Source organism: Lissotriton vulgaris, chromosome 1_1, assembly GCF_964263255.1.
Source record: "Lissotriton vulgaris chromosome 1_1, aLisVul1.2, whole genome shotgun sequence".
NCBI lineage: Eukaryota > Metazoa > Chordata > Amphibia > Caudata > Salamandridae > Lissotriton > Lissotriton vulgaris.
The window spans coordinates 1,417,319,865-1,417,346,866 of record NC_141685.1 but is presented as its reverse complement, the minus strand read 5'-3'; the positions used below and the strand labels follow the sequence as shown (position 1 = coordinate 1,417,346,866).

General features: G+C 41.9%; 1 protein-coding gene across 1 annotated transcript in view; it reads left to right on the top strand.

Moving 5' to 3' along the window:
• The window catches only part of LRRK2 (leucine rich repeat kinase 2), a 2,096,839-nt gene extending 2,070,252 nt beyond the window's left edge, over nucleotides 1-26,587 (top strand). Inside the window, exons 51-52 of the mRNA XM_086967213.1 lie at nucleotides 22,948-23,077; nucleotides 23,161-26,587. Coding sequence (XP_086823339.1) covers nucleotides 22,948-23,069 — 122 coding nt within the window. The 3' untranslated portion in view covers nucleotides 23,070-23,077; nucleotides 23,161-26,587. The remainder of the gene's footprint in view (nucleotides 1-22,947; nucleotides 23,078-23,160) is intronic.
• Nucleotides 26,588-27,002: the final 415 nt, after the last annotated feature.

Here is a 27,002-nt window from a genome sequence, read left to right as displayed (position 1 = left end):
CAGTAAGCGTCCGTAGACTACCTTACCGATCACAAATCATACCCAAACTCAAAAGTCCAGATTCCAACTGCCAAGGTCTTTAATCGAATCAGCCAAATGGCACTATCCAGCAACGCAGACGATCAAGATCTCAGTCGGAGACCGGCGCCACCTGGAAGGTCAGATCAGAAGGAAAGGAAGAAAACACCGTGGGTGCCAAGACTCGGGTCACTCGGTGGCAGCGTACGTGTCCATGGCGAGTTTCCAATCCTTCGTCACGACCTCTCCTTCGGGCATCCGAGTCACCGATGAGTCCTTTCGTGGTCGCCAATTTGTGGTATTGGGTTCCCAAGGCCTACATGCTCCGCAGAAATACCCACTTACACCAAAGAACTGTTGGCACGGAAACTGAAAAGTACAAAAGACAAGTTTATTAAGACCCCATGGGGTGGTGGTACATTCCTACAGCACCCTTCGGCAATGCAAGAAGTATCACCCCGAACATTGGTGCGAATCCTTCTTTTATACATTTTTACAGGTAATAAAAGATAGGCGGTACAAGGTTACAGAGCTTTATGTACATATATGGTCATTTTTGGAGCACAGCCAACTCATGGGAGGGGTTACAACTCCACTGGTCAGTTTGGCGGAACATTCCTGAGGGGTGACTGGTCAGTTGGGACTGCGCATGTACAGGCTTGACCGTTACTAAAAATAGCCTGTTGCTGGGCAAACTCGAGTGGTCAGCGGCACGGACAGAGGACTAAAGGGCGTGCTGACCACGAGGCCGCTCATTCCCTAAAATGGCCGCCGTAACATACAAAATGGCGTTTTCGAATAAGGCCAAGTTAAGGAAAATAACGTGTAGCAAAGCTAAGCGCTAACCCGGCCATTGTCAAATTACGACATAAGGATTGGCCCTCTTACGTGTGTTGTTACTCAGTAGGCTTTAATTAGATCCTCTGAGCACTATTTTGTTAAATGGTTTTCACCTGCAGGCAAGACACACTCTCTCCTACCGCTTTCATCATCAACCTTTTTATTTCGGCTGTAAGCCATAAAAAGTTACAATCAAAAAAATGTACAAATCAAATCACATTCAATAAAAAAACTATCATACAGCATCCTATTTACAATGAATTAAAAGAATCATCAATAAATCAAATTGGTGTAAAATAGATAAAACAGACCTGCTACACCCAACACCATGAGGATAGTACTATTAGACAGGTATTTTTCATAAAAGTAAATATTTATATGTACATTCAATGGTTTAGTGAACGGGCCATTAGAAAAGCAATATCCCCAGTAAGAGTGTTAGTGAAATAGCGCATATGGAGTGATAGGACGGTTACGGAAGTTTACTATGCCTTTTACTATGAGCTGGCTATCCTGGGTGGCGCGTTATCTATAACCTTCCTCAAGCACCAGGTATAAAGCAAATAACTCAATACTGCCAGTGCAAATAATCCCCTGGTATCACTCTTAAAGAGCCTTAGTGCTTCCCTCCAGTGTCTCACGCCTTTAGAGCTTAAAGCCGCTTTCAGCCATTCTTTATGCAGAATTCTTTACTGTGGGCAGAAGAACATAAAGTGTTTATGAGTATCCGCAATGGTAGGGCAATTTGGGCAGAATTTGGTGTTTGAGGGTGTCCTGTCCCATTTCGCAGTGTGAGTTCTCAAGGGCAGTATGCCACCCCGAAATTGGACATATAGACACTTTGAGCGGCATAGATACATACAGTCCATGTAGGGCTCTGGGCTAGGGGAACATTTCTGGAGGAGGTACTGGCCGGTGATGGTATTTTCCTGGTGTACTTTCCATGTTTGCATTAACAATTGCCTCCCAGAACCGACTTTTAACTTCACGGGTGTCACTTTTAATGATCTTCTCTAGTGTAATTCCATAAGTTGGCCGTGCCTATTCTGTGGGATAACACTTTGATCGCCTTCAGCCAGGGTGTACTTAAGTCCTTATCGAGGAACACCAACTCTTTCACACAGTCCCTGTACTTTACTAGTTCCCTCGTAGACCAAAGTCTTATCCAGAATAACAGGGGTTTAAGTTGGGCCACTAGATGTATAGGGTTAAGGGATAGGTCACATCTTTTTGGGGTAATAGGGAAACTTGGAGGAAGATTAAAAAGACCCCTTATAAACTTGTTTTCAGTTAATGTCAAGACTTCTGCTTGGACATGACCCCAGATCTCAGCTCCATAGGTCACTGAAGCTACAGCTGCTGCTCTGTACACTGCAAGAACTGGCGACAGGGCACCTCCAGAGGCAGCCCTGAATTTTCTCCCTGTGGCAGAAGTTTTTGATTGGAGGGTGACTTTACTCTTCTCCAATTGTGGGCCTCACGTCTGGTTGTTTATCAACCTAACTCCCAAGTAATCAAAGTATCACACTTTTTCAAGGCAGGACCCATCTATGTGCACACTGCCTCTATATGTTCTGTGGGGGTTAATGGTCATGACTTTAGACTTTGAGGAATTGAGTTCTAGACGTCTTTCCTCGCAAAAGGGGACAAAAGCATTTAGTTGTGCTTGCAGCCCCATTGGAGTACATGAAATTAAAAGGGTGTTGTCCTCAAACATTGAGATAGGCGTCGGCACACCTGCTAATTTAGGGGCATCATAAGTACAATTCATCAGTCTACTTAATGCTTCATTGATGCAGCGGCTAAATAGGGTCGGGCGAGAACACACCCTTGTCTAACCCCTTGGTTGATCTCAATCTTGTCTGAGGGGTCCCCAGCGGTTTTCCACCTTACCTTCGCATAGGTGCTTGTATACAAGACTCTAAGAATCCTAAATGGGCCATGCAATACCTCCCATAGTGTTTCCCTTGGGACCAGGTTGAATACCTCCCGTAGTTCTATAAAGGAGACATATAGATGGCCACACTTCAAGGTGACATATTTCCAAGTTATCATCTTGAAGCTTAGAACCTGGTCCAGTGTACTAATCTTCAGTCTAAACCCAGTTTGTGCCTCTTCTAGGATGTTGTTCTTGTCCATCCAGCTGTTAAGTTTGAACAACACCTGCTTACAGAATTATTTGGGATGTTATCTAAGAGGCTAATGGGTCTATAGTTTGAGTGGTTTGATCTTTCCCCCTTTTTGAAATGGGTTTGATAATTGCTCCACGCCTTGTAAGCGGAACGGCATTACCTTTCAGAATACTATTGGATATAGCATTCAGGTACGGTACCCAGATGTCCGGTTGAGACAAGAAGAGATCATCTGGTGTACCATCCATCCCAGGCGCCTTTTCTTTTTTCATTTGCTTAACTGTTTGGTGTGTTTAATCAATGGTAAAGGTAAGATAAAATTTTGATGTATCAGTCTTCTAAACTCATCGTGAACTGGTTTTCCATCGGGTCACTCATAACTCCGGATGGGCAAGTTATTGGATTGTTCTGGTTCAGCTTGCCAGTGTAAGACCCATATAACGAGTTGTATATTTAGCTCCAGATGGTTAGCACTAGATGATTTAACAGAAATTAATTTCCAGAAGGTCTTGTGGTCTCCCATCTCTAAGGCTTCTGCCATAAGTAACCACTGATCCTCCTCCCAGTCTCTTTTGGCCTTTTCTAATGTAGATTTTGTACTTTTTTTCTCTGGCCTTTTTGGGTTCAGCTATTTGTCCCTTTTTGATTCCAGCGCTTTGCCAATACTTTGTTTGTTCTCAGATCACGCTAGGAGCCATTTAGATCTACTGCGTGCAACGTGTTTGATTTTAAAAAATACGCCGAATTTTAAATTCTAAATTGCTGAATTTCCATACTGCTTGCACTCAGCACACCTGGCACTCACTAGGCACTATTTTCGCCTTGTCCTGACGATCCCAGCCGATTTTAGGGCTGTAGATCGAGGTGCAGTGTTAACACATTCAGTCAGTCAGTAGATCTTTATTTCGGCACAACTGCCATAAAAGAACAATGCATATATTACTTTACATTTCATTATAATAAAACATTACAATAAATAAAACATTAGTTTAAAATACAAAAAAGACTACGACAATTAAGGAGCTGGATGGAACGAAACATTACATTCATAGGTCAGAATAGGGAGCATCTTAACAATTCCAAGCAGATTAATTGTATTACATTACAAATAGTGCCCCAATTTTTTCCTTGTATAGAATATGGAAAGTAGGAATCTACTAACACTAAATGTTATTTGTTGAGAGGTATTAGTTGTTAGGATTCTCACCGCCTGTGCACTGGAGCTCAGGCCTAAGAGAAGGCAAATGGGTTTAATCCATCTCTTTCTGGCCTGTTTATAACAAGGACAAAAAAGGAGGATATGTTGCTCGTTTTCAATCTGGTTGTAAGTACACATAGAGCAATTCTCATCCATTATCAGAGTTCCTGCAGCACGATTTCTAGCCCAACGGGCCAAGGTGGTTTTTATTTGTAAGTTCCCATATCTAAATTTTAGAAATAAAGTTTTTGCTAATGGGGGCTCTATTTCATCCATAAAAGTCTCATACATAGGTTCATTCTTAAAGTTTAGGAACCTTGAGACCAAGGTCCCACTAGTACTATTACTTGTAGTCCTATTTAGTATGAAACTCCAAAATGCCCTTTTTAATATTAATTTGGGGTTTGCGGGTAGATGTTCGGGGTTCTCCCAAAAATGTTTCAGCCCTATATTACTTAACCAAATCTTTATGTGCCTTAGCCATGGGATGTCACCCTGATTATCAAGTCTAATAACTTCTTTTAATCCATCTCTATAATCTTGAAGTTCAGGGACATGCCATAGTCTAACCCACAGCATCAATGGTCGAATCAAGACTTGGTGATCAGTTCTTTTGAAGTTTAGATCAAGTTCCAGGGGGACTAAAGGAGTGCCTCTCGGGACCCTTGCTAAACTTCGCATAAAGTTGTTATCTAGGAGACTGAACGTTTCCTTTGAACCGGGACCCCATATTTCTGCCCCATATAGGACCGCTGATTGAACCTTGGCTTTAAAAAGTTCCATCACGGGAGAAGCTGCTTTACTTGTACTTAAAGTTTGCTCCCTAAGAATAGGTTTAACATTCTGGACAAAAGTTAATTTACTTTTATCCAATTGTGTTTTCCAAGTAAAGTTGGAGTCCAATGTCACCCCCAAATAAGAAAAATGAGGGACGGATTCTAGCTTTTCACCGTTTAGTATAAGGTTGCCTCTGTCAGGTTTTATGGGATTCAGGGCCATATATTTGGTCTTCTTCACATTGATTTCAAGCCCCTTCTGACTGCAGTATTCATTAAAAGTATCTATAATTATCTGCAGACCATTTTTCGTTTGAGAAATCAAAATGGTATCATCAGCAAATAGTAGCGATGTCACCTTTTCACCATTTAGTTTCGGGGAGTCATTTTTACATTTCTCCAAAAATTGGGGAATATCGTTTACAAACAGGGAAAAGAGCGTGGGGGCCAGGACGCAACCCTGGCGAACTCCGCGCTCGATGGGTATCTTCTGGGTTAATTCACCATTTGGACCCCATCTAATTCTAGCAAAATTCCCTGCGTGTAACTCCCTTATCTGAGTGACAAGGTTATTTGGCATACCTGCTGAACTCAAAGTTTTCCATAGTAGATTGCGAGGCACCAAATCAAATGCTGCCCTTAAATCGATAAAGGCAACATATAAATGGCACCTTTTAATCACCACGTACTTCCAATAGAGACAGCAGAATCTAAAAATCTGATCTATTGTGCTGATGTTAGTCAGTTGGTCAGTATTGCATTTTCATCTAGCCAATTATTCACGCGTAAAAGAATATGGCGTGAATAAATTTTTTGTAGAATATCCATTAAACTTATTGGCCGATAATTGCAAGGATCCATCCTATCTCCCTTTTTAAAAATTAAAACAATTTCCGCTCCCTTCCAGCTCTCTGGAAATTCTAAAGTGCATGAGAATGCATTACATAAAAAATTAATATATGGTACCCATACAGCTAAATCATGCTTGTATAGGTCCCCAGGAATTTTATCCAAGCCTGGTGCTTTTCCTGATTTGATCTGGGTTATTGCCAGTTCTGTTTCACCTAGAGTAAAGGAGAGTTGGTCTGCCGAAGATTCATAATTTGTTGCATGCATATCCAAACATGGGTCATCATACTTTTTGTATAAATTTGTAAAATGGGTAACCCAAGTTTGTTCATCTAGGAACACATCCTTGGCCACCCTGCCCACCTTATTTCCGTTTGCCACTAGCCTCCAAAAGGTAACGTTGTCACGTGCCCTAGCTGCTTGCAGCAAATTGGCCCATCTGTCTTCCTCCCATGCCATCTTTGCGGCCCTTTGTACATATTTGTAATTGTTCCTCGCTTGTTTTACATCAAAAGGAGATTTAGCCTTAATTGCAATCAATAATTCCCTCTTTGATTCTCTACAGGATCTGTCGTACCAAGGTTTACTAAGGGACAGATTCTGGGTCTTCTGTTGGGTTTTTTTGGGCATCTTGGTAACCAGTAATTTTAATTCTTTAAAAAAATTTTGGTGTAATGGCAGGAATGCAGTTGTTGTTGCATCTTCGCCCATTGACGCCAAATAAGGGCCAAACGTCCCAGCCAGAAGTGAATAAATTTCACTGAGGATATCATTACGGTCCAATATGAGTGGCCATTTCAGAGATCTTCTATTATTACTAATATGAATCTCAGAATTGGAATTCACCCCTTCCTCAGTTATGCTTTGTTCGACCGTATTATTAAAGAGTAAAGCCTCTAATGTTAAAATTAAGGGGAAATGATCGCTTTCAAATCGCTCCAGTACTTCAAAGTCCAGGAGATTTGGCCAGAGAGGGATAGAGACAATGACAAAATCTAAGTTACTTTTGTAAGTATTTCTAGAGAATGTTGGTTTCTTAGAGCTGTCAGATGGTAACCTTCCGTTGCAAGCCCTAAGAGAGTGTTCCGTACATAAACTCAACAATTGAAGACCCAAGGTTGAGCATTTAACTGATTTGACATTCTCTAAAGTTGGGATTTTGTTTGCTTGATCTTCTTCGATGAAGATTTCGCTAAGACCCTCAACTGGCTCAAAATTACAATTTAGATCTCCTGCCAAGATGACAAAATCATGGCTGTGATCCAGATTGCTCAGAAAGCAGTCTAATTTTGCAACAATTGGTGATTCACCAGATAAAGGTAAGGGCCTGTTGTAAATGTTTACAAGGAACAAATTTTTCCCGTTGGATAGAATGACTTTTAGCACCAATATGTCTACAGAGTCCGTGGGCACCACCTCAATCTTTACCTTTAGATTTATTTTCACCCATATCAAAAGACCCCCTGATGCTCTTCCACTTCTAGAGGGAATCGCTTCAATCCCATAAGTCTTATAACCCACCCTATGAGGCACCTCGACTGCCCAAGTTTCCTGAAGGAAGCAGAAATCAAAAGATTCTATAAAATTTGACCACTCAGGATCCCTCAGATTTTTTACAACACCAGCTATATTCCAACAGATCATCTTTATCGACACAGTGAGATTTGATTGCCTTTCAGCAGCAGCCCCAGAGATCTCATCAAGATTGGGGAAAGGCACCGCTGGGGGCAACCAGGGCACTACATCAACAGTTAAGGTACTCCCCGAACTGGTCATGGCTAATACCTGTTCTGCCATAACATTTATATCTTCAGAACCATTCATATCAAGGAGTACAGTTTTGCCCAAACAGGGAAGCACATTAATATCAGATACATCAAGCTTAACTGTAGTGCCCACATCACCCACGAACATTTTCTTTGATCCCTCATCCCCCCCAAACAGATGGCATCAATCACAATCTTCTAGACCGCTAAAGATGTCGAACCTGTTGAAAGTTTCTAGGGGGGTGAAGGGTTGTAGGTGATCCATACTTCCATTCTGGGGATTATGAATTTTGGGCATTACATAGTTCCATACCCTAGGATCTAAAGTTTCCACCGGGTGTGGTGCTTGGTACGTGTTATTTATGTTCTGAAGTGATGAAGAGTGCAAAACATGATGGATACTAGCAGCGTCCTGGACGCTTGGATAATTATTTTGCTGTAAATGCTGTATACGCTGTGGAGGGCAGTGCTGAGGTGGGTGATATTGAGATGAAAACACCAAAGATCTAGGATAAAAATAGGTAAGTGGTTTGGGAATTATTGTATTATTAGAGGCACCCAACTGCCAGTTCAAAATGAACTGGACTGCATTCGGGTCTCGAAAATTCACAACCACTATATCTCCTTCGATATCTTTGGGTTTGCCCCCTAGCCATTCTAGACATCGAACATGGGCGATATCCCCATTGATGTGGTTTGCAATAGGCCTGTAAATGCTCAGCCAATGCATAATTTTGTTTTTTAATTGGGCAAAACCCTCCCGCTTGTTTGGACCAAGCACAGGCACTCCTGTTAAAATTACCACATAGGGTACAGCCTCTGGGGGAAGTTCGGGTAAGGGAGTCCTTCTAGGTTTACCCCAGGTATGTCTAGTTTCTCCCACCTCCCTCACTGGTTTTCTCAGAAGTGTTTTATTACTAGTGTTGTCAATAGTCTTATTTATGACACTTATAGCTGGTTGATCAACAATTTTAGTTTGAGAGGGCTTGGGAGGAGAATGATGATGGACCAGTGCTGTTACTGTTTTCCCCATGGGTTTTACGGAAGGTGCAGTCGTGGATGGAATTGTAGTACTGTTTGGGGTGTGTGTAGACACATGAACAGGGGTCGATGTTGGTTTTGTAGTGATATTCTGATGTTTTTTGCCTACATTGTTCCGACCAGGATCGATTACAACATCCTTACATCCTAATACATGTTCAATCTTACACAGCCTACTTTCTACTTCCATCAGCCTCTCAATGATACTTGCAGAGTATGATTTAATCAAACTCTCTATATCTAATAGGGTCACAGAACCTTTGTTTACTATTGATACATTCGCAACATCATTAGTGTCCATACTATGCTCTTGGACTAGATGTGGGTTAGGCTGGGATAATGATAAAGGCGGTATAGTGCTCCCTTCTGATTCAACATTAGAATTATGTGATACCTTTGGGGCAGTGATTGCCTTTTTACCAAAGTCTCTACAACTCAACTTTGGTTGCAGCAGGTCCCTCCTTCTTCGCTGTTTCTTAATAGGCGGTGGGCCATAGCGTTTCTCCTGGGGAATTTGTTTTGCAGCCCTGCTACGTGATGTAGTTACCAATAGCAAGTTATCCTCTTTTGGCGTACATTCACTAATGTATTTAGAAGATGCAGTTGGCCTGGTCAATTCTAATGAAGTTGACACATTAGGTGTGAGCACAGCTACTTTTAGTTCCAAGGGGTCAGAGTCTAATAGATTAATCAATTCACCAGATGTTGTTTCGGTGACAATGTCAATCAACCCTATGACGGGGGATGTTGGCAAGAGAATAGACCCATTCTTCATATTTTCAATCGAGCGGCGACGATCCGCTCGCTTCTCTGCCAAAGTACTTTCCCTAGCAACGTCGGTTGTGGACTTTGAGAAGTACTTGTCTAAAGTGCCATTCAACAGTACTCCCGCTTTATCAGACATGGGCTGTTCTGGTATAACTAGAGACATTTACGGGCGGATGGTGGTGCACGCAACCAAAATAGATCAATGTTGTTAGCAAACAGTACCTGAGGGCAAAGAGCAATGCGCCCGGTCCGGTTTTCCTCGGTTCTCGGAGGGTCTCAGAGGGTCCGCCCTTAGTCCGGGCTTCGTCCCGGGATATGTCCCGCACACGCGTCCCGCTAACGCGTGAGTCCCGCTAACGCGTGAGTGCGCCAAATCCTAAACGTTCTCTGAAAAGGGGGGCGGAGACACGGGAAGAGGCGGCAGGTGTGCTCGCTGGGTCACGCACAGCCTGCCGGACCTCGCAGTCCCGCTCTCCTTGGCAGCAGCTCTCCCACTCGCAGATTTCCAAGTCCAGTAGGGCTCCAGAACGGGCAGCAGCAACACAGGAACACAACCTCCTTAGCGAGCGGCTCCCGCGAAGCGGGGGCCGCGAGGAGTTAAGGCGCACACAGGGCAGAGGGCGGAGACACGGGAAGAGGCGGCAGGTGTGCTCGCTGGGTCACGCACAGCCTGCCGGACCTCGCAGTCCCGCTCTCCTTGGCAGCAGCTCTCCCACTCGCAGATTTCCAAGTCCAGTAGGGCTCCAGAACGGGCAGCAGCAACACAGGAACACAACCTCCTTAGCGAGCGGCACCCGCGAAGCGGGGGCCGCGAGGAGTTAAGGCGCACACAGGGCAGAGGGCGGAGACACGGGAAGAGGCGGCAGGTGTGCTCGCTGGGTCACGCACAGCCTGCCGGACCTCGCAGTCCCGCTCTCCTTGGCAGCAGCTCTCCCACTCGCAGATTTCCAAGTCCAGTAGGGCTCCAAAACGGGCAGCAGCAACACAGGAACACAACCTCCTTAGCGAGTAACACATTCTACGGCGGCCATATTGAGTGAGGGGGCGAGAGCGGTGGGAGCGCTCCAGTGTCCTGTACTTAAGGAAACGGTCGTTCTCCACGCTAGCGGTCGCGTTTGTGGACGCGCCTCCTCAGCGCCGGAGTCACGCCAGAGTCAGCCCGTCTGTGCCCGTCCGCGCCTCGGACGTGCCTCAGGGCGATGGCATCATCATCTAGCTCGGACCCCGACCTAGCACAGGTATCTCCTACAGCTAAAGTTGTGATAAATCCCTTAGAAGCCCCACATATTAAATATATGTCAGCCCATTTGAAGGCACTACAACCGGATATTAAATCTTCCTGTAGACTGTTACACTTAGGAGGGGGAAAGGATTCCTGTCAAACATGCCACCTACATATTGACCCAGTAGGGACCAAATCTACGCAGAATGATTCCATCAAGACTCCGTTAAAATCAAAATTATTTTCCTTTATTAGTCTCAACTGTCGCTCCTTACCAAAACATAAAACAGAAATTTTTAATTTGCTCTTAGATGAAACACCGGATGCACTGTTTGTAACAGAAATTGATTCGAATGGGTTGAATGCACTGCCTTATTTATACTTGTTTTTTCTCTCTTGGTTCTTTGATTTAGTTGGTGCACTAGAAGGTAACGCCGAGGGTCCAACAGCGTTCAATATACTGCTCAAGTAGTGGGTCTAAAGGTACTCTAGAACCATCCCTTCATAGGCAGGACACCTGTTAGATCCCATCTTTTCCAACCTCAACAACCTTGAGACGCAGTCTGCCCAGCCTTTGCCTTGGTCCGATCACTTCCTGGTTAAATTTAATCTTCAGGTTGACATATCAAATAATGACAACACACCTTTACCCACTCAGTTCATAAGGAAATGGAACCAACTTGATATTGACAGTCTCAATGCCCTACTGGAAAAACATCGTCCTTGCACTAAGACTACTGTCCAACAGCTCTCTTCCACAGTACAAAACTGGCTTCTTACAGCCATTGATTCCATTCTGCCTAAAACAAAGTTAAAACAAAACACCTGCGCTCTCCTGCACCATGGTTCGATGATATTTTACAAAATGAAAAAACTAAATGTAAGAATCTCGAACGTCAATGGAGGAGGTTTTACTTACCTGCAGATAAGGAAAAATATAAAATTCAGCTAACAGCTAACCAAAAACAGTGTAGCAAAGTAAAAGCAGAATTCATCTGCACGAAAATCACAAATGCTTTAGATCACTCTAAAACACTTTTCAAGTTAGTTAAAGAGCTGGCGGGCTCCAATACGTCCCAACCTCCACCTGAGTTAAACAAAACGCAGTGTCACCTGTTAGCCAACTTTTTTATTCATAAAGTTGATAAAATCCACTAAGATATCAACTACGCTGCCAATGAACATGACTTCACTCCTGAAGCTACCTCCAATTGTTCATCACATACGTCAGGTAATACCATAGGTATTACTGATTGTCCTTCCTTGGCTGATACATCTTTTGCCACACTAGATAGTTGGCCCCTGCTGAATCCTGATATGGTTCAAGGGCTGCTAAAAACCATCAAATCGGGCTCTCCTAGAGACCCCCTGCCATGTTCAATCTTAAAACAACTTAGCAGTAACGTTCTAACTACTGTTACTGATCTTCTTAATACGTCGCTACTTGAACAATCCATACCGAGTGAATGGAAGCATGCGATGATTCATCCACTCTTAAAGAAAGCTGGCGCAGACCCCAACCTGCCAGCTAACTTCCGCCCAATATCATTGCTACCCACCTTTGCTAAGTTATTAGAGAAGCATGTTCATCGATGCCTTACAGATTTCATCACCATTCATGATCTGTTACCATCCCACCAGTCGGGATTTCGTGCAGGTTTTTCCACAGAGTCTACATTGCTAGGGGTGACCGAAAACATCCGTCGCATGGTGGATAAGGGCGAAACAGTAGCACTTGTGCTACTCGACCTCAGCGCGGCATTCGACACCGTGTCTCATGCGGTCCTCGCCCAGACTCTCCACTCCCTAGGCATTCGCGGGGCAGCTCTTTATTGGATCAGATCACTATTAGAAAATCGAACGTTTCAGGTATTTTCGCAAACTGCCTGTTCTGATACAAGGAAATTCAAACACGGAGTACCTCAGGGCTCCATTCTTAGCCCGTTGCTTTTTAATGTTTATATGACTCCCCTGTCCAAGATTGTGGAAGACACTGGGCTTTTAATGTTTTCTTACGCTGATGACTCTCAGCTGCTTTTTTCGCTATCAGCGGCAGATTCTGACAATTCTTCTTCCCTACAACTCGGACTTAGTAAAATCGCTGGATGGATGCAGAAAAACTTCCTAAAACTAAACGGCGAGAAAACCGAGTTAATTGTGCTGGGCAAAAACAAAGAACTCTGGGGACCCCAACACTGGCCATCTGAAATGGGTACCCCCCCAACCCCTGTCGAGCATGCTCGCAACCTGGGAGTCATTATTGACGACTCACTCAGTCTACACCAGCAAGCAGTAAAAACCTCATCTACCTGCTTTGCCATATTGAAATGGCTCAAAAAGATCTGTTGGAAGTTACCTGAAAACACCAAGAAAACGGTTGTCAACGCCCTGATTACATCCAGATTAGACTATGGCAATGCTCTGTACCTGGGGGCAAATAAAGCTACTATCCGCAGGTTACAGTCAGTACAAAATGCAGCAGCCAGACTACTCTGGAAAATTCCCATCACTACTCCAACTACCAAGTACATTAGGAAACTACACTGGTTAAAAATTGAAAATCGGGTCAAATTCAAATCCCTATGTTTCATGCACAGGATTTCCACCAATACCGCTCCAAAATACTTGCAAAGCCTGATGCGCCCCTACCGTCCCTCCAGATCTCTTTGTTCCTCTACGGCAAATAATTTTGAAATCCCAAAGATCAAGCTGTCACGCATGGGTGGCAAGTCCTTTTCATTTCTAGGACCCACACTTTGGAATTCAATGCCACACACATTGCGGTCTGAACCAAGCTACATCAAATTCAGGAAAGCCCTAAAAACATGGCTATTCAACATCTAATTCCTGTAACCGCATTGACACTGGGATCTGTTGCGCCGGGAAACCCTTTGTTGGGTAGCTGTGCGCCATACAAATGCAAACAAATAAAATAAATAAAATAACATAATAAAAGGGCAAGATTTTGAATACCAGAAGGTGGTTTTCTTTTGGAAAGCCCCTCTTTTTTGGTTCTTAACAAAGCACGGTCTTAGTGTGTCCATCAATTCTGAGTGCATAAGGGCAAAGTTGATACTATCTATGTCTGCGAGGTCTAACTGCAAATATTTCTCGGCGAAGAGACTATATAGGTGTGTCATTCACTTTATGTCCATCTCCATGGATGTCAAGCTAATATATCTTAGGTTAGAAGTAGGGACCATGGGTGAAAAGGTCACAACTTGGTTTATTTTGTGTCAGCAAATGCAACCTTGGAGAAGTATGCACTAAGGGCTTGGTGGTCGCAATCCGGTCTGAGGACCACTTTCATATCATATAAGTCAGCTCATAACTCAGTGTCCAGAAAGATATAGTCTATTTGTGAAATGCTAAAGCCTCTTTTAGAAGTTGTACAGGGGGGACAGTCTGACTTAGTGTTCCTGTTACCACTCTAAGGCCATGGTCTAATGTCAAGTCAACAATTTCGGCTCCTACTTTAGTGATATTGGTTCCTTTGCTAGAAGTTGACAGCTGCAACGTGGGAGTTCATGTGATCATCCCACTTGTGATTTCCTTAAGATTTTTCCCAGCATTAGTTGGTATTCGGGAGTTAATATCACCTGCTACAATCACTAGAGCCTTCCAGTTAAACTGTCTCATCAGAGCATCTACCTTCTCCACTATAGGGGATTGCGCTTTAGGAGGAACAGACCTGATATATACGTTGACTAAAGCTATGTATCTTAGGCCTGTTTGGGTTGAAAGTTGGATTTCGATCGCTAGTACAACACTAGAGCTAGCTGAAACTAGTCTCACAGTTGGAAACAAGTCAAGACGTAGCCATAATATTAGCCCCCCAATGGGCATCCCGCCTGGGAAGGGATTGCATTCTCGCTAACGGTTTGGAAACCTGGTCGAGAAATAGAATTGGTGTCCCAAGTCTCTCGAAAAAGTATGATATGGTGTGTGTTAATAAAAGTATTCCACTCTGGATCATTTAATCCCCGCAGTCTTCCAGGAAAGCAATTTTAGGCTACATGAATTAGATGTTTGTGATTGACCTCGAGATGAACCCTGTTTGTTCGCCCGGGTATTTCAAAAGAGTGGCTCTATTGTTTTTGGTGGCAATGACCCTTTCACTGTCTCTGAGATTATCAATGGGAAATTTAGTTTAAAAAATCCTTTCATCAGTGGGTGAGTGCTGTGGTTCAAGAGCTACTTAGGAATCCAAGGTATCATTTCTGAGTCAATCAATGTCAGAGGTGTTTATGAGATTAGTTGAATTGCTATGCTTATGTTGCCCCTCTTTTATGAATGGATTTTGATTATCACCTCGTAACTGTGCTTTAGTAGTGATAGCGGAATTAAGCTTGAGTCCTATGCAAGTATCAGTGGGAGAATTAAAAAGTAATTCTAATGCAAGTATCCCATCTGGTCCTTATCCTTAAAGGTCACACCAATGTGGTCCCACTCTTCATTGACAATGCAAAACCGTTTGACGTTACATATGTCCTCCCTAATGATGGATCTGCAACCTCTCTTAATCCGAATCCAATGTAAACCTTATTTACTAATGAGTCATAATTTTCCTGGTGTGATCTTTGATTTTTAGGTGTATTAATCAGATAAATGTCAAAGGGTTTGCCACGTCTAGGATCAGTCAATGCACTATTGGTTACGCTTTCTTTGTTTGTTACAAAGTGGATAAGGTTTGCATCTACCAAATTAGGTTTTGGATACGCTTCTCTCACCAGGGAATTTTATCTGGCCTAGAGAGATTAGGAGCCACCCGCCTTCCTTCCATGGGATGCCCCTTTGGATGACTATGGTTATGATTTCGCACATAAGGTTTGTGAGTACCCATAGGTATTGGATATAGTCCAGAAGTCATATCATCCACTTTAGTTGGATCAAGATTTGGTTCATGCAACAGAGGACCAACTGGAGCTAAGGAAAACTGACCCGGTAATCTTTCCCACCTGGTCAAATTACAGGAATTATTGTTCATAAAATTAGGCCGCTCTCTAGTTTGAATGTCCGTCATGGAATTTCGTCTCGGAAGGGGACCTTGCCTGGGCCCAGGCTCGATGAATTACTTTTGTGTTACTAAGTCAGTAAGGGTGTCCAGTTTAGCTGTTAAAAGACTGGCCATCATTTCCATAGACTCCCTTAGTGAATTGATTTAATTCCTTAATGCTACTAGTTGATCATTTATGCCACGGGATCTTTGGTTAAACAGGTCTTGATGATACCATGGTCCCGTAGTGATTGGGGGAGGTCATTATCCATGGTCTTGAGACTTCCTAGCACTGTGTAGTGGTTCGAGCATTCCACATATGCGAATATACACTCCTTGTTCCCCTTTGGTTGTGCTACTGTTAACACAGAAGTGGGGACCGATGCAGGTGGCGAATCCCAGGCACTCAAGCTTATGGTTGTGGTACTAGCTGGAGAGCTTGCTGGCAGTTTATCAAGGTAAGTAACAATACTTTCTTGGTGCTTTGGGTCACCCCCCTTAGCCTCCCCAAGTCCATTTAAGGCATTCACTTTCCAGTTTGGCCCTTTGGAGTTAGTTTGGGGGGCAACCAAGTCCTCAAATTCCTCAAAAAGTTCATCGATTTCAGCTAGAGTACAGTTATCAGCAGCATTTCCTAACGCTTTATTTTTATAGCACGTCATGCCACAGTGACTGCCACACCTTTGGTTTATTTGCGGCTCTTAACGCATGTTTTTTTCTTTTATTTATTCCCTTTTTGTTTGTTTACAAGTGCTCCATACTGCGCTTTCATGTTAATGAGGCCACACCCCTTTCTTTAGATGATCTGTGTCTAAAGAAAAGTCTGCAGCCGCTATTGAAGTGAAACCGCGGCATGGGGAACTTAAAAAAAAAAAAAGCATTTGTTTGTCAACTTGACAAACATGCTTTTTTTGTAAGAGCCCCATACTGAGCTTTCATTTTTTTTTAATGGTGACCACTCACCTTTCTTTAGACGCGGCTCGCCTAAAGAAAGGGGCACTGCCGCTATTAACGTAAAAAAGCAGCATGAGAAGCTTTTACAAAAAGGTATTTGCAATGCAATAGGTCTCGCATATGCGAGCCTTTAAGCTATTGTCATTTACAATGCAAATAGCTCAAACTCTCGAAAAATGACCTATTGCATTGCAAATGCTTGTTTTTGTGAGTGCTTACGATCCATAAGAGTCTAGATAGATCGCCTTTGTGACAATAGGGTTAAGTCACCTTTGACTTCATGTCTGGCTCATTAAAAGCTCATGCAGCTGAGTTCATAATACCTACAAAGGAGCAGTTTGGCCTGGGTAATGATCAAGATGGTGAGAATACTGGATGCGCCAGGAGGTCAGATAATATCACACACAGCCTGTCAAGCACCTACTGTGTTAGAAACTGTGACACTTCCAATATCCCCCTGCCATGTTGCTACAGCCACAGCCTCAACCATAGCCTGCCCACCCTCAGCTAAACGCACAAGAAAGGCACTCAACAACACTACTGTTAACCTGAGCTCCCCGGATTTACCTTTTTGCAAGAGACGGATGATCACTGTAATTCTATGGATAACCAGCATTTGCTCCATTCTGACAGAAGCTAACAGCTTTTCTAAATGATTTATTAATGCCCCTGAAAGAGAGACGTTGGAGGCTGGAGGGTGAAATTAAAAACGTAATTTCTTTTGGCGAAACATTGTTTAAGGTGGGTTCAGTAACCCAGGAGGGGGCACCAGTATTAGATCTAAGGCAGAAGAAGTAGTAGGTGGCCCCTGCTGAGGTTATGACTTATCCTAGTCAATCTCTAGTGGGTAATGTGGATGACCATGTGCAGGAGTCTAATAGGAAGTCTGCTACAATGATACATGCTGTGGGCCAATCTTTGCAGTGACTAACTAACTAACACCTCTCTAATAATAATATGTCTTTACAGGAGCTAGTTACTATTAATCTGCCACCTGCTTGCTGCCCATATGTGACAGTACTGGTTAACGTCCCCTGTTGAAACCTGGGTCAGGGAGAATACTGAATGCCTGAGGAACAAGGTTGTCCACTGGCTTAGTTCCAAAAGCTCATTTTCACCTGCTAGAGCCCACCAAATTCTATTTGCAAGGAGAGTGGGGTGGATCGGACAACTAAAGACAAATTCTGTGGATGATTGCATATTTACTCGTTTTCTGAACCCTAGGGTTGCCAGAGACATTCACACAAAGGTGGGGCCACCCCCAGGGGCTGTTTGAGATATGGGTGCACTCCAGTTGGGGTTTTTTTATTGGCATTTCAGGAGTTTAGGCCAAAATCATGACGTCAGCGCGCATTCGCTCGTCTAAGTAGCTCCAGTGACATCATCTCTGCGAATACGAGGCCGTACGACGCCGCCTATTGACGCGCAGAGTACTGCTGACAAAAGCTTTCCAGATCCAGTCTGACGCCTGGGGATATTATAAGGTAAGGAATCTATCAATAACTAATGTCTCTTACAAATATATCATTACACAAGTACTAACTTGTGCTTTAGGCCAAAATTATCATGGTGCACAGACTTTGCAGGCACCAAGGATGATGCAGAGATTGCACCTGCCGTATTGCTCTGATTTTGAAGTACCCAATATATATATCAGGTATTGAGCACCCTAGATGGTAATGAGTGACTCAGTCATGGCCTACACCATGCCGGGGGCCCCCGGGAATTATTGTAGAGGGGATCTTATTACTACTCAGGTAAACCATCTGCCCCCTAAAGATCATGTGCTTATTTCTGGGTCGGCTTCAGAATGTAGGTTGGCTGCAGCCAAGGATATAAAGGCAAGCTGCAATGAACATCCTAGCTCCTGTAAGTCAGTACTCTAAGGAAGGGGTTAAGCTTGCAACATGGAATGTCAATGGGATAACGAACAAGTTAGGAAACCTTGATTGGATTAGCACTATATCTGGATAAGATATTATATGTATACAGGAAACCTGGTGCACGAGCCCAGCACACGAAGAAGGGTTTTCCTCATACTTTTAAGAAGCTCTGGCATTGCATGCTGGGTGCACTTAAGGGTGGCTTCAGATACTTGTTTCTAACAAAATTTCTGTAAATGTTAAGAAGGTCTTGTCAGTGGGCCTTCATTGTTAACTGTTGTGTCTGAATGAGAATGAATGGAGAGATCTAGTAATTGTGAATTTGTACAATAATATCTTTGATTCAACGTTTAGCAGTGTGGCTACAGCTCTAGACCATGGCGTTGAAAACATCTTAGGTTTCATTTACACAGATTTTGTATTAGCATGGGCAAGTGATATTAATATTAAGGTATGTGCATTATCTACTACCCAGGCATGCGGTCATATTTATCAGGATTGGGTGGGCAATGACCACTTCTGCCACAATGAGTATGGTGAAGCACTGAATTCTATTATTTCTAAATATGACCTTCAATGACTTAGGTGTGGCTGTGATATAAATGGGGTGCTAGCCCCAACATTTCCTGGGAGAAACTAGTTTTCCATTAGAGATCATGTATTGGTGTATGTTTCTGCTAATGATATGTGTGGTAACCTCAGTTGTGTACCTTCAGTCTTTAGTGACCACAATTTACTTACATTACCCTTCTTCTTTTTCTGGGGACAAAGGCAGCCCTAATTTCATATAGTAAGTAGTATTAATTCCACCAGGGTAAATGGTCCAAGAATCAAGTGGACGGGTATTGACCCTAGTAGGATTCTGCAGGAAATAGTAGTAAAAAATCTTAGGTAAATAACTTATTGTTTCCAGGATGAAATTGTACCATGTATATTGATAACAATTTTAGCCATATTATCATTTCTATTAAATCGCTCTTGACTCATTACCCAAATACTTCAGGGAACAAGAGCAGGAGATGGTCTGATAGTGCTTGCACTAAAGCTTTACCGTCACTTAAATATGCTCTGTCGAACTCTCCATGGGATATCCTGCCCGTTAAGTCTTTGCGGGAAAAATATAAATCAGCTATAGCTATTCGAAAAAAACAGTCCAGTTCTAAGCATGGGGAAATCTGGCCATTGCCGCAGAAAACATGAGCATCAAACTTTTTTGGGATACAGTGAATGCACTCTTTTAAAAAAATAATAACATCCCTGAGTTCTACTCTCTTGTCCCCTGTGATAGGTCGTTTTTCTTAAATATTTAGACAAAGTAATGAGGACTCCACGGGGCAAGACTGGGAGCCGTTGTGCGAGAGGGGATGCCTTCCCCTGAACTTACTAATGGAGAAATCTATCTGGCTATGTAGGCCAGTGCTGGGGTTCGGGCCCCAGGCCCAGATCTGGTGCCAGTAGATGCTTTTAAATCTGCCCCTGAACTGTTGGGGCTTGTCTTAACTAGGGGGTTTAATACAGCAACAATAGATCCAATCCCTCTTCTTGGGGCTGATCTACTATTGTACCCATATTTAAAAAAGAGGAAAAAGCAGACCCAAAAAACTATCGCCATATTTCCCTCCTGGACTCCTCCGTGAAAGTAATGAGTAGAGTCCTTTCATTAAGATTGGAGGAACGAGCGCAAGAACAATCTTTTTTTATCCCTGGTACAGTTTGGGTTCAGAAAACAGCTGGGGACTATTGAACAATGTATAACTTTAGAGTTATTAATTGGTAAATATACTAGGGCTAAGGCAGGCACACTTTATTTATGTTTTGCTGATTTAAGTAGCGCCCTTGAATTGGTCAACCATAGCTCTCTCCCATCTTTATGAGAAACTAACTAGCCGAATTCGGTTTGGCACCCTGGGGGAAATGTGTGATCAAATTTAGAGTGGGGCGAGGAATTCGGCAAGGGTGTGTGCTAGCGACAATATTGTTTTCCCTTTTTATCAATTAGGTAGATCAGTACCTGCAGTCGGTCCAGGCAGATGCCCTTTGGGCGGCTGGTTGCCCGATTCCTGTATTGTTATATGCCGATGATGCTGTATTATTAGCACGATTACCAGTTGGCCTCCAGAGACTGATGAATGCTTTCACAGATTTTATGACTTTAACCCCTTGCGTGCCGCTGTCGGCCGTTGCCCGATGGCAGCACTACCTCCCTAGTGGCCGACGCAGCCCCGCCCACTCTTCAGAACGCCCACACCAGGCGTTAAAGAAAATGGTAATTAATAAATCAAAAACATTCACCATGGTTTTCCTGTAGATCGTTTTTTATTGATAATACCCCAATTGTTTTAGTGAACCCGTTTTGCTATTTGGGTATTATATTTGCGGGCAATGACTCATGGTCACAACACGTTTTAAACATTAAAGCTAAAACAAGCAGGGCATCGCAAGGATTTATAACAATTCTCCTCAAAATTGGGAAACCAACCCATTAACGAAATGGTTGCTATTTATGAAGCAAACAGAGCGACTACAGCCTCCTCTGCGGCATGTCTCTGGGGTTATGCAAATAGCACAGCCCTGCAAGTAGAGAAAACAGCTTTTAAAAAAAGTGTTGTGCCTACCTTTCTCTGTATCAAATACTATTTTATATCATGACGTTGGCCTACAGTTTTTAGAGGATCTCCTTTTAGCTAGACCGCTGTTATGGTGGGCCTCATTATAGTTATTGTGGGTCTCACTATAGAAGAAACTGGTTTTACTAGAACAATCATTTTAGATTGTTTATTCTTGAATGATGCCCTAAGTATTCCCTGGCTACTGTATATTAACTCCTCCCTCGCCGGGCTGTTCAATTTATCCATCAAGTCGTAACCTACAAAGCTAATATTACTAACTAACAGGAGGATTAAAGAACTCTTTCTTCAGTATAGAGTGGATTAACGATTGATGCACATTAGGAAAAAAAAATCAACAGTCGCCTTTTATAAGTCTTTAAACTTTGAGGGGGGGATAGTTAGCTATCATATGTGACTAAAATGCAGCATTGTTTTGTACTGGTAAGAATGAGATGTAGCATTGTACACCATCTAGTTGCTTTTCAAACCATGAAGTCCTGTCTACCTGATACGGCTCCTTGTCCTTGCGATGACCAAAGCAAACAAAGCCCACTGCACTTTCAATTGTTCTGTAATTTTTATCAGAATCTTAGTGGTTTTTATCTTAAACCTATGCTTGTTGCATAGAATATCACTTAAAGTAGCAAATAAATAGCTGGTGACTCTTAAGTGAACCTATTGTATGTTATAATGTTGCCCTATTGATTTTGAACGCTATTAATGTGAGGAAAAGTATTATGTAATAGCGCAGCAAATTAATTTTACCATTATCTTTGAATGTATTATATCAAAAAGATTTTGATTGTGTTATTCTATATGCACTTTTATGGCTGTTTCGGATAGCTGAATAAAGTTTTAGGAAACAAAAATATCATTCAAATGCATAAGCAAAACAAATAGGCCAATTTTGCAATTTATATTGTATGTCAATCCAATAGGTGTTAGCAATTCTTTATCTTTGTGGTTTTAAAACCAGCAAAAGGGTGTCAGCGGTAGTGAATCCCCATACCAGTTATACATTTAACAAGTATTTGCAATGCCACTAAGTCTGGCTTTATAAGCATATCTTATTGTAATTTGAAGCATTACAAGTAAAAAGCATGAAAATTGATATATATTTGTTGTGAAGCAAAGAACTGTAGAATAATATTGGTGTATAATAAAAGGTCAGGTGCCTGTTGCACTGTCAAGCTAGGACTAAACATCCATGTAGGTTAATGACTGCCCTCCTCCCAGCTGTGCAAAGAAAACCCCACAATAAATGATCTAATTATCTAATAGTATTACAATGTCATGTGTGTGCCCCTGAAAGTTTAATCTCATGCAGCTGGATACATAATTGATCACAGTTGTGTGGAAGCACACGACGTCTGCCCAATCAAAACATGTAGACCTTGCTCCCAACATGGGGGGAGAAAAAAAGCCCCCTCTCTAGTGATTCTCACACAATTGTCTGGTGACAGCTGCGCTGTCAAGCAAACCCATAAAAAAGGACATTTAAATTAACTCCATAACTCAACCGCTAGGCCTGAGTGGCTAAATAACCTAATTTGACCCGTGTTCTGGACAAAGGTCAAAGGCTGGGCACATTTAAAGATGTATGTAGGCTCTGAGACAGATGTGAAAGCATTACTCCTCAGCAAGAGTTAAAAAGTGGGCTATTTATTTGTATATATTGAAGCAATTGCGGTTCAAAAGTATGAAAGACAATGGATTGAGACACAAGTTAGGCAAGCAGCATAATCCACCACTCCCTGAGAAAATGGCCGCAGGTAGGTATTACTTTGTATTTTAAGGTTGTGTTTATAGCACACTCATTTATTATTTATAACTGTGATCTTAATACTGAACTTTGTTGTTTTAAGTTTTTCACCATTTTTATCTTTGTCTTCTAGAGGTGCAATCTTTTCTTTTTGTCTGGGATGCTAATCTTCCACACGAAGTGCACAACTTGAAAAAACATATTGAAATGAGACAGGAGCGAAGTGATAAAATGAAAAGTTTTTCTTTGGACTAAGAGCTTGGGTAAGTGATTAATTTTAGGTGCATGATTCATTATCCCTTTCAACCTTAGGAAGTGTTTCACTGAGCCTGTTTTTGTATTGCAGGAGGCAGATTTTCGTATTACAGATATGAAGCAACTTTTTCCGCAGAAATAAAAAGGCCTGATGCATGTATGAAGGATGAACAGAGTCCTTCATTGCTGTTCTAAAATGCTTTCTTATTGCAAATTATCTGAAAGATCTCTTGAAAGCTCAACATGCCTCATCAAACCTTGGATATTTTGACGCTTGCTGTATACCACAGTCATGGAACCAGGCGGACGGCACATTACACCCAGCATATTGCAAAGACCTAAAACCTACTCAGAGTGCCCAGAAATTAAATTACAAAAAGCGTGCCTTAAAAAAAGGAGCACAACAGGGGGGTTCAAAGCCCAACGTGAAAAAAGGTATACAGGAATCAAATTACTATTACATAATGAGAATGAAAGCAAGAAAAACGTTAGTTCTTTATTGTTGGCCAGTGAGCATCAGCATCAATAGCGAAGCTTTCATTAGATTTCCTTAATCATACAATATTTGTTTACTGGTATGACTTACATAATTACAAGTATGCCAAAGTTCCTGAGGGTTTCTAGTCTATAATACCTATGTATTACAAAGGTTATGTGTAATAGGGATCTGTATACTTAGTACTCCGATGTTTTTAGTACCAACGCTGGGATTTCCCCTTCATAACGTGAATGTTGTCTGGGACCCTGCGGGTGAATTTGTTCCACAGTAGTGTGTTTCATAATGTCTGTGAAGTATGCACTTTTCCTTCAAGAAAGGTAGGCTCCAGTTGTGCATTTCTTAATGTTAACAAATGTTTAACTGATTAGTCTAACTTAGAGCAATGCAATTTGCCATCAGTGCCTTTTGTATCGCTAATTAGGACCCGGCTTCTTCATTTCCTGCGTTTAGGTAGTCCAGGTCAAGTTTGAGATCTCTTTTTATATCTGTCTTTCATCAACCAATTGATTTCAATGATTTACCAGCAAGGCGAATTTCACTTCCACTAAAAAGGTCAGCTTTAAATATATATATATATTTTTTTGTGGGGGCTTTCTCACCCTCTAAAAATGTTTCATGAGGAAGGTTGACGAGCAATGTGTTTTTTCTTGCACAATTCTTTTTATAATCACAGCAGTCTTATTGGTGGATGTGCATAAGAATTGTCAGTGTTTGGTTTGGGCCACCCATTGACCATGAGTCATATTACATAGTTGCTAAATGATTGCCTGCGTGTCACTAATAAGGTTGGTGATTGGCTGACTTCATACGTTTCGTTTTTTACATATTAATCTCATTCAGTTAATATGCTTATTTGGAATCAAGTTCCAGTTACAATTAACATCTGTATACATTTTCTGCATGAAACAAAGTGGTCATTTTGAGTTTGACTTTGGAAGATACATGATATCTGGAAAAAGCGGTGGATTACAATCCTGCCAAACTCACATCCCCTCAATTTAAACGTGGGAATTTTGTAGAGTTTCCATTGATTGGGTCTCAGATGACTTCACCATCTTAAACTGTTGACCTGCTGTCCCATTGGCCACTGTGCCGCCCAGTCATGATGTTTAGGGTGCAGGTGACCACCTCTGGCTTTTTCGGAAAATTGTGTCTGACTCTGATGGCCAAATCAATCAGTGGTCCTCAAGTGCTGGGAGAAAACTCTCTGTACATCAGACTCATTGATTTGTTTTTTTTTACTAAACAAAACTGTGCAAATGTCTCTGTGGCATATTGCCAGATGTGCTGCTTCTGTGAGATGGTGGTGGTCTCAAAATATGGAGGGCAGTCCTCCATGCGGTCAGAGTAGGCCATGACCTCCACTGACCTTGTGGGATGGCAGTTCGCCCTCTGAGGACTAAAGAACATGCAACGTCTCCTTAATGTTGTCTTGATTGAATAATGGATAATAAATAACTGCTAAAGTTACATCTGAAAGCTTAATCCTATGAAATGTACTTGGTCAAAAAATGTATATCTATTCTGCCAGCCTATACGTATTAATTAATTTCTCTGACTTTAGCTCTCTCTCATGAATGATTTTAGTGACTCACTGTGCATGTAATAGCTCCATTCTTCTCTGTCGATATTGAAACCAGATATTCCACAACTCAGTAATTTACCTTGTATGTGAACCAGAGAAGAATTAGTGTTGTGTCTTCTTCACCAAAGGAAATATATTACCTCCTGTTAAAAGCATTGGTTCATTTTAAAAAGCTGCTTATTCATAAATCCATATTTTAGCACATCAAAATATAAGTTGTTTGCTAGTTAATTATGGCAAGTACAAAATAAACATTTTAAGCAATGCAATGAACATACCCATCTCCAAAATGTCTAAAAGCAGCCATACATGCCTTGGCCATCATTAGTCAAATGGATGTAACACATCACCTAATGGTAGATCTGTCAGCCACTTAGTTGTGCAAACCGGCTAATTCCACCGTCAGGAGTCTCATCTCATCAATTACTGGCCAAATGGTACACCTAGACTTCTTTACACATGGACTGTCCAATGTAAATCTCTCCCACTCTTTTAACCTCTGCTCCAATTGTTGATTTGCCTTTAGAGCGGTAGTGATGAGAAGTAGCTTTACTAAATGCAAATCTGGTACTGTTCTTTTCATCACCTGCTCCTAATGTTAAGATGACATCATAGTGTTGATGGTAAGAGGATGACCATTGCAGTAGAATGAATAATGTGAATGCTCATATTGGATAGGTATACAAAGAGGTATACAAAGGAAGGCATGGCTGGTCTCCCTGCATCCAACGGACAATATAACCTATCAATAGGTGGCTTACGAAGCCCATACCAAATAGTGGCTTACTACATGCCTCCCCTCCAAGTCCTTGCCATTTTTGACCTTGCTCTTCCATATGGCTGGATAGGCTGTAAAACAAGCAACTCATTCCTTTATCAAATGGCTTGTGTCGGGAGGGACAGATATGGCTAATTTCTTCCTGCTTGGGCATTACTGCCCAGCAGAAAGATGTTTTTGTTACCTTATTAGCACATGTGGCTTTTTTTGATAGAGTGCTAGGTAGTAAACATGGCATAAAGAGAGCTAACTGTTTTTTCAGGTTTGTCCTTCATTCCGTTACCTTTCTTTTATATTTTTGAGTGATATTGAAAAGGGTTATGTGTACATTTTTCCTGTTACTTCATTAAAAGTTAAACCTGTTGCTCTCCAGTATTTATATTTTAGTCTCAAAATGTACTTAATGTATAATATTATTATGTGACGTATGGCAGTGAAAACCATTGGAATGGCGTCATGCCTAAATGTACTTTTGTGAGCACTTGAATAATGTTGTTGCAAGAGCATTGAGGTTTCTGTAGTTTGTAAATAAATATTAACTTTGATAAAGAAATTAATTTTATAATCAAAATGTTTGAAAGCCAGTTTTTTTTTAAATGTTTTATGTTCTCACTGAAGCATTGTGTGTTCAGAATAATGTTTATACTTCCTCCACAGGCCAGAGATTGCAACAAATTTAATGTAACATCAGTATAAAAAAGACAACTGTATTGCTGTTGCAATAAAAATAATGTCTAGGTGCATTCAAGAAATTTCAGTCTGTGCCTCTCAAGCTGTGGCAACATTTTACAGGTTGTGTATTCCATTTTGTCTATTTAATATCCCAGATGCTTTCCATATGTTATACCACAACTGTTTTGATTTCAGAATTTTTGTTGGCAATATGATATATCATAATGTTCTGTTCAATGCCCAGCAGTGCAACAGACCTAACCATAGGGCATTTGGAAATTAATGTCATCCTACGTATCAGCTCATCAGATTGTATCTCTTTTACTCTGACTAGGAATTAATGGTAAGTGTATACCCTTGACAAGGTGATCACAGATACAGCATGTTATGAAAAACATA